Source organism: Cryptomeria japonica, chromosome 6 (assembly GCF_030272615.1).
Source record: "Cryptomeria japonica chromosome 6, Sugi_1.0, whole genome shotgun sequence".
In the NCBI taxonomy this organism is placed as follows: Eukaryota; Viridiplantae; Streptophyta; class Pinopsida; order Cupressales; family Cupressaceae; genus Cryptomeria; species Cryptomeria japonica.
Window position 1 is genome coordinate 54,062,323 of NC_081410.1, and position 9,177 is coordinate 54,071,499.

The following is a 9,177-nucleotide window of genomic DNA, read 5'->3' on the forward strand; positions in this document are numbered from 1 at the left end:
CACCAAGTAGATTGTTGGTAAATGAAGGGTACAATTGTGTTTTAGTGATGGAAGAGTTAAAATCATTGATCATGGTTTACATATTCTAGTTCTTGCAAGAAATTTACTTTCTATATCCATGCTAAATGATTTTGGAACATATATGACATTTGGAAAGTCTGGTTGTAGGTTGGTAAGAGGGAATTTTTTATAGTTGCTAAAAGATCTCGATTTGGGACTTTATCTAGGTTGAATTCCTCCAATTTTATAATTCTACTAATATAATTGGAACTAGAAATGCATGTATATATTATGGCACCAACATTTGAGTTACATAAGTGAAAGGGTCTTAACAACATTATTAATAAAAAAATGGTTTATGGTTTTTTATTTATTTTGTTGTTATTAATGATTTCTATAAGCATTGCATGTTTGGAAAACATAATAGATCTTTATTCCTTGTTAGAATCTATATAGATAAAATGTTATTAAAAAGAATTCATTCAAATGTGTTTGGTCCAATGAATGTTCTTTTTTAAAGAGGGGTAAACATTTTTTACCTAGAGCTATGAATTGGTGAGGTCACAATTGGGGGACCTCATCCCAAATATAACTATTCAACAATTACACCCCAATAGATTTTGAACCTTGATGGAAAACACAACACTACAACTTAACCATCACACCATGCTAATATTGGCAATTGTTCCAATGAATATTGATTCTATAGATAGATCTCAATATTACATTATATGAACATCGATGATGAATAAGATTCATTTAGATTTTTTTGTGTTCAAAATATAAATTTTTTACTAATTTTAAATAATTTAAAGCTTTAGTTGATAAAAGGTAGATTTTAAGATAGGGGTGTTGAGATTCGATAATGAAGGGGTATATTATTCTATAATTTGAATAATTATATAAGTATGTAGGTAATATTTTAGAAGACTACACTTTATACTACCCAAAAATATGGGGTAGTCGAAGGGATGAGCCAAACCTTAAAGCAAAGAGTTAAGTAATATGTAGTTATATTAGTTCTTTTGGGTGGAGGCTATACGTACTACTTGTTATTTGGTTAATTGAGCTCCTTGTTCAAATCTTATTGATAAAACTTCTTATGAAGTGCGGAGAGGTAAAATGCATTCTATTTCACATTTAAGGATATGTGGTTGTGAGGATTATGTTCATTGTCCTTAAGAAACATAATTTAAACTATATCTAGAATCTTTGAAATGCATCCTCATTGGTTATGGTGAGTATGTTAAAGGTTATAAGATTTGGAGGTCCTCTTTCCCAAAAAAAATTTCTTTGAGAGATGATTTTTGTGGACTTTAAATCTTATTTATGTGAAGAAGAACCAAAGGAAAGAAGAAGGAACAAAAATAGTGTACATGTGGAAGAATAGTTAGATAGATCAAATGATGAAGGAGAATAAGAGGTTTCATATGGTTTTTTATATGATGATTTGTATGAACATTTAGAAGAATTGATAGAGCCCATTATTCCTAATTTGAGGAGGTTCACAATACAATGAAATTTAGTTGACAGGTATATCCCACTAGATTTATGTTATGTATTTATTGTATTGAGTACGAATAATAAACATAGATTCTTTTAAGTATGCTCTCTCTTTAGAGGATAGTAAGTCTTGTATGCAAGCCATTTAGGAGGAGATGATTTCCTTAGATAGTGGTGATACTTGTGATCTTGATACTTTTCTTGAGGAAAGGAAGCTTATTAGTTGTAAATGGGTATACACAAATAATTTTGGTATGGATGGTTGGTTAAAGAGGTACAATACTATATTGATGGCCAAGGGCTACTCCTAGAGAGATAGTTGATTTGGTAAAATGATATCTCCTATTGTTAGTTTATCTTCCATTAGATTCCTTCTATCCAATACTACAACTTGTGATTTTGAGATTAATCAAATGGGGTTTTAAACTACTTTCTTGCATGGGGATCTTGAGGATGGTATGCATATGCAAAAACCTAATGGTTTTACAATGGAAGGAAATAAACAATTGGTTTGCATGTTGAAGTCGTCAAAAATAGCCTTCTAGAATGTGGTACCAAAAGTTTGATTCTTTTGCATTGAAAATATTTTTTAAAGTAATAGGTAAGATCGTTGTGTTTATATTAATAGTATTGATGATTGTGTACTCATTTTTATCTTGTATGTGAATGATATTGTTGTTTATTAGCACAACAATAAGGCAATGATCAAGGCTTAGATTTGTAGTGTACCTTTTACATGAAGGACTTGGCAAATGCAAAATATATTCTTGGGATGATGATTAGTAAGGAACACATAATCTAGGATAACATTTTTGTAATAGCTTAATATGCATGATTATAAGCTAGAGAGTTTTCCTATTAGTGTAGGTAATAGAGCTTAATATGCATGACTATAAGCTAGAGAGTTTTCCTACTAGTTTACTTATTATTACAAGTAATATTAGATGCTATCAAATCCTTAGGTCATTGTAATGCTTATAAATATGGCTCTCATGAAGTCATTTGGTCATTGATTGATAGGTAGAGTCAAGAGTCTCTTAGAGTGTCTATAGATATTTGAGTATGCTTTACTCATGCACATTGAGCAATCTTGAGTGCAAAACAAACACACACACACACACACACACACACACACATAGATAGATATATTTATATACATATATTTTTACACATACACACACACACACACACACAGAGAGAGAGAGAGAGAGAGAGAGAGAGAGAGAGAGAGAGAGAGAGAGAGAGAGAGAGAGAGAGAGAGAGAGAGAGATACATACACACACACACACATTTATATTTATATACATATTTTTATAAATATATTTTCACACACACACACACACACACATATGGAAGCCGTAAACATTCAACTATCAATCTTCATTTTTTTTTCCCCATTAAAACACATCTGCATGACCTCTATATGCAAATTTGAAATAAGGTCAACATGGGCTTGAGTGAAATTTAGATTAGGGCCAAATCTCTACGTAGGGATTTGATCTTGGGACAAAAACTAACCATTTGAGCTGGAAATTTGTTTATATGTAGGGGTTAAGTTCTTTTTTTGGTGGTCATCTAAAAATTGGGATAAATGAGGATACCAAATCAATCTAAATCATGTACTAAAGCCATATACTCAAGATCTCCACATTAAATAGTGTAAAAAAAAAAGTGCAAGATGTTCACTTTTCACCCTTACATAAACAAAAAACACAAAAAACCTTTGGTTAATAAGAAAAATAGTTGACTACTGCTTCTAGATTAAATTGTGTGCAAGTTTTTGAGTAATGTTTTAGTTCTAACTCTATGATCCATCATCATGACAATAGAGGGCCAAAGAATTCATAATAGATGTTTAGTCACAAACTAAGACTAAATGGATCACGAAGCCATATCCAAAATGTTGACCCAAAAAATTTGTAGACAATTTAATCTAGAAGCATTATTCATCTATAGTGTGAATTGTGTAAATCTTATATTATTAAAAGATGTATAGTATTTCTATAGTCCCCAATAATGAACAAAATAATGTTTTTGAATATAGCGGTGTAATAGTTTTGGGCATCAACTTTTTAGATCACACTCCAAAATACATTCTTAAAAGGAATAAATATCAATGATAGGTCAAATATGTGATCCAAAACATTGATACCAAAACTACTAGACAACTATAATCATTTGCAATCTTCTATCTTTTGCCTTAAATTTGCCTCTAGATTTTATTTGTAAGAAATATTATTTAAGAGGACTGCCTAAAAACAAGCAACAAATTTGATTGTCCATGGGGTCACTAGCTCCACAAATTGTTATACAAAAAGTTGAGCAGCAACTCTGCTAACCAAAATAAGCTAAGCAACCGCATGGGGACCTGCCCTAAGTTCTTTTTTTGTTTTGTCTATATGTAGGGGTTTAAGTTCTTTTTTTGATGGTCATCTAACATTAGGATACATGAAGATACCAAATCAATCAAAATCATGTACTAGGGCCATATACTCAAGATCTCCACATTAAATAGTGTAAAACAAAAATAAAAGTGCAAGATGTACTCTTTTCACCCTTACATAAACAAAGAACATAAAAAACCTATGGTTAATAAGAAACATCGCTGACTAGTGCTTCTAGATTAAATTGTGTGCAAGCTTTTTGAATCAATGTTTCAAATCTAACTCTATGATCTATCCCCGCAACAATAGAGAGCCAAAGGATTCATAATAGATGTTTAGTCATAGATCAAGACTAAGTGGATCACGGAGTGAGATCCAAGACGTTGACCCAAAAAAATTGTACACAATTTTATCTAGAAGCAACATTTTGTTTAATTAGAAACGTTCAAGGCGGCCCCTCTCAACTAATCTACCTCACCTACCATAGAATTTTAGGGATGGGCTAGATGGGAGACTAGCCCCTAAAATTCTATGGTAGGTGAGGTAGATTAGTCTATAGTATGAATTGTGGAAATCTTATATTATTAAAATATACATAGTATCTACATTAATGAACATAAGAATGTTTTTGAATATAGCAATGATAGTATTGGGTATCAACTTTTCAGATCGCACTCCAAAACACATTCTTAAAAAGAATAAATATCAACAACTATTCAAATATGTGATCCAAAACATTGATACCAAAACTACTAGACAACTATAATCTTTTGTAATCTTCTCTCTAAAACTTGGTTTACAGTTGTAAAGATAAAATAGTAATTGATGTTTAATAGTCATTGATTGCAGGCCCAATTTTTAACAATATGAAGATATCGCGAGCTGGATGACACGGTGATCAAGTGAAGTTTGTGTGGATAGTATATTCTTTGTAAAACTGCTTTGTTGAATATTAAAAAAACAAAAAAAAAGTAGTAGTGAGGTTTGTGAGAACATAAACATACCCCTCTCCTTCCACTTCCTTTCCCACATGTGCCGGCAAAAATCCTGAAGCCGGTAAAGAAAGACACAAATATAAAAGCTTCACAGGCCTTGACTCTTTTAAGTAATAATACATAACATGTCCTTATCATATTATAACAGTGCGCAACATAGGAACGTACCTTCCAAGCAACAATGCCAAAAACACTACAAATGGCAGACATTCATCAAAACTACTGACTGTACTCTTTCAAATTGACGGCCGTTTACAGTTTCGATAAAAACCAGTTTTGGCCTGCATAATCAATTTCAAATAAATTTCTCCTTTTCAGTTTTCCTCTTTTAGATCGATCATAATATGGTAAGTAAATTGCAGATCAAATGATTCCAATTCCTCTGTCAAATGTAACTTTTTCCCTAATTTTAATTCTCTGAACAAAGCCAGGGAAAAGATTTCACTTGCCCTACCTGAAAATTTGCGCTCAAATGAATAAATAAATAAATTTCTCTCTTAGTTTTTTGTCCTCAAATTTGTCTCTGTCAATTGTATGAGATCGGATAAAGATGAACAGTATTTTGACTTACAGCTGTGCACGTCAAATTTAGGGCATGACTTTTTTTAGAATAATATGGCACAATCCTGTTGCCGGCTAATGACAGTGTTTTGGAAACCCTCATTAATGTATTTTCTGTTTGGAGTGATTTGGGGATCGGACTTGAGAGGCGAAATTTATGTCCATTTTAATTTTACGTTAGTTACCGCCCGACAGTCGGTTCCAGTGAATCATAGGACGGAAGGATTTGCTTTATGGCGGATTTGGTCATCAATTAACGGCACGTTAATTTTCCAGAAGCCGGCATGTTTTGAAGCTTCCGTCCCGTTTCATTAGGCCTGTCCTTTTTAAGGAGGAAAATAGCTTGGCTTTGAACAAAGGCAGTGGAGAAACCATGGGTGGGCTGAGGCTGAGGCTCTTGTTCAAGCTTAGAAACTCTGAGAGATTTGCAGGAGCATACGATCAGGAAGATGACTGTCAATCCAAATCCAAATGTAAATCTCCGGTTGCTCCTTATTTCCGCAGAGATGAAGAAGAGGAAGTTGAGAATGGGAGGGCTGAGAAGTTCTGCCTGTCGCCTGTAAATCCTAAGAGGCTGGACATCAGCTATCCTTCTCCTGTGAAGATTAATTCAAATGTAGCGGAGAAGGATAAGGATGAGGCAAAAGCCGCTGGAGAAACGGCTTTTAAGCGGCATCTGGCAAAGGCCACGGTCGTATCAATGGGGTGCGGCTGCAGAGCCCTGGCCAGAACAGGGCGGCGAAGAAAAAATGGTGTGAAGAAAGAGCAGAAGAAGAAGGAGAAGGAGAAGGAAAAGGGGGAGGAGGAGAAGATTGTTGAGAAAGAAGAGGGCGAGGACGCTACTGCTGCTAATAAATATCGATGGGAAGAGGAAGAGAAATGGCATGTTATTGCCAAGGTGAAGGATGAAATTGTTCAGAAGAAGGTCGTTCTCAGGCGGAGAAATGAAGAGAAATGTCCGCCTGGCTCGCCTGTTCCGTCTCCTGAGACGGTTTCTGTGCATTCTTGCTTTGCCAGAAGGAAAAATAAGAATGTGCAGAGGAAGAAGAAAACGAAAACAAAGAAGAAAATTGTAGCAAAGGATGCAGCTGCTGCGCCTGGTTGTAATTACAGGCTGAGCACCTCCTCGGCGGACACTGCGGTGGAGGCGACTGCATATTCTTGGGACAATGATCATGGCTCCTTCGTCAGCGACGGCAACGACACATTATTTTCTGCCTCGGATTACTGTAAGAGCTTGTCTTCTGAATCAAGCTTTGAGTTCTACGAGTCTAGGTCGCCGCATCTGTCGACCATCACCGAGTCGCCGGCGAGAAACAATTCTCGGCGCAGCGTCCGCCGTAGCGTCACGCGCAGGAGCAGGTTTTCTTCGTGCAGCCTTTCGCCGGCAAATGTTTCTCCTCGTGATGAAACATGCGAAGAATTTGCTGATAAGTTGCCGCTTCTTTCATCGCCGGATTCGGGGAAATTGTTCGAGGTCGATGATGACTACCACAGCCCTAAGCAAAGCCTGCTGTCTTCTCGCCTGAGCAGCGACGTGGACGACACAGATCTTGAAGCAAATGCCAAAACGTGGAGAGATACGGGGTTTCCTCTGCGGCGGGATGATATCAGGACCGTCATTTACAAATCCTCAGAGCTTCGCTACAGTCCGAATTGCTTGCCTTTTCCTATCGTTACCTGCGGCCGAGAAATGAACGGCAGAAGGAAAAGTAGCGCAAAATCGAAAAATCCAACAAATTCTTCTGCAAAGCCTTCATATTCTGCTCTGCCAAGCAAGAAAGGCGATGGCGGTTTAGGTTCTGAGAGAAAATGCCAGACCAGGAGGAAGTCGAGCAAAGCTACGAGTTTGACCGACAAACGCGAGAGCAATAATGGCAGCAGGCCCAGAGTTCAAGCCCCGGCGCCGCCGGCGCCCGAGAGTAACAACGGCGGAAAAGTCGGCGAAAGCGTGGCGGTCGTGAAAAGCTCGCAAGATCCATACCAGGACTTCAGGACTTCCATGCTGGAAATGATCGTGGAGAAGCAGATTTTTCAGCCTAATGATCTCGAGCAGCTTCTGCAGTGTTTTCTCTCGCTCAATTCACACCATCACCACGAAATTATCGTGCAGGTTTTCACAGAAATCTGGGGAAACATCTTCAATGGCACCAGAAATCCCTCCACTCCTGTCGCATTTTTCCAAAACAATGTCGTCTGAGACGACTGCATCAGATGTAAAATTTTAATTTTTTTTTAATTAGTTATGAAGAATTTGGATATTAATTGCTGCATTCTTTTATTTTCCTTACAATTTGTCTCTCCCTTCAATTTTAATTCTTTCCAAGTAAAGTTCTGCAAGCTTGAATCTGAACTGCCTTATTCATCGATATATGTGTGGTCAGAAGATTTTAATTGCGCTACAGTCTGAGGTAAAATGAGCCTTTTCTTTTTTACATTGAAACTAGAAACGGTAGCACTGCCCTGACAAATCTAGCCATATTGTGGAAAGTGCAGAGCAGTCGTTCCATGCCTCAAATCTACACGCTTTCAGAATGAATGTTTTGTTGTTTTGTTGTTTTTTCAATAAAACATGTCGCTATCTTGAAGCTTTTGAGGAAAGAGATTTCACAGCAAAATCAATTTTTCTGCAGTGACTGCAGAAAGTCTGTTCTTACAGCCAAGGACCGAGGGTTTCTGAAACACCTGAATCTGCCAGCATGGTACGCACAAAACATTCACAGATCTCTCACCTAATAAAATTTCCCTTGATGGCGATAATCACTGTGCAAGTGTTTTTTATTGTTGAAGTTTCTGATCCTATTTCTTCATCCATTATCAAGATTTACCCTTTTATAACCATTATACAGTTTATGCATACAGTTTCGCCTAATAAAACCTCCATTAATAACGAAGATGATACTCTGCAGGTTTTTAACAGTGTATTTTTGTGATTAAGTTTCAGATTAGGTTTTGTAATCTTTTTTCAAAATCACATGTTTAATCACTGAATGTCTGCATTCTATTGTAGTCTATTATCAACATCACATGATGGATCACAGAACATAATTTTTTAAGAATTTTTTTCATTTACAGAGTTTTTATTAACTTTATGAGAGACAGAGTCTGTGAGAATATCTATTAGATCAAATTAACCTATCAACATTTATGTACAGAGTGCATTTAGAATATAATTTTTTAATATTATTATTGAATATAATTGATAAAGATAGTAGATTCAATTTTTTTTAGGGATAAAATCTGTATTGTGATTTATCATTTCACTGAAATTTCTAGAGACCCATATGATATCTCAAAGAAATTGAGATACTCTTCAAACTTTTCATTCTTTAACCAAAAAATATCAACTCAATACTCATACAAATTTCCACCATATGAAAAAATAACGAATCTAATGATTATGACTAATATGAAAAAAATATAATAATAATAATAATACAGTGGGCGCTTTACGCCGTAAGAATCCAGCTGCCCTCATTTCGATGGATACGGGGCCTCTTTTAATAAAAACTATTTATGGAATTCATGTTTTGGTATCTTTGATTGGCAGATCATTTGATGTAATTTTTTACTTTAATTTGAATCCTCTACAAAAGTTGAAATTGAAATGTAGAGCTCTTTTGGTCTAAAGCAATGATGGGTCATGCATCATCTCAGCTAAAGTTGTTACCCCTTCTTGTTTGGGTGGGTCATTGAAGAAAAAGGTACCAATTGAGCTATAAAGGAAAAGTAAA

At 35.6% G+C, this 9,177-nt stretch overlaps 1 protein-coding gene across 1 annotated transcript; it reads left to right on the forward strand.

Annotated features, from left to right (window-relative positions):
- Positions 1-5,504: 5,504 nt before the first annotated feature.
- LOC131064219 (uncharacterized) lies at positions 5,505-7,716 on the forward strand. Its single transcript, XM_057998301.2, has one exon. The coding sequence runs from the start codon at positions 5,817-5,819 to the stop codon at positions 7,641-7,643; it is 1,827 nt and encodes a 608-aa protein (XP_057854284.2). The 5' UTR covers positions 5,505-5,816; the 3' UTR covers positions 7,644-7,716.
- Positions 7,717-9,177: the final 1,461 nt, after the last annotated feature.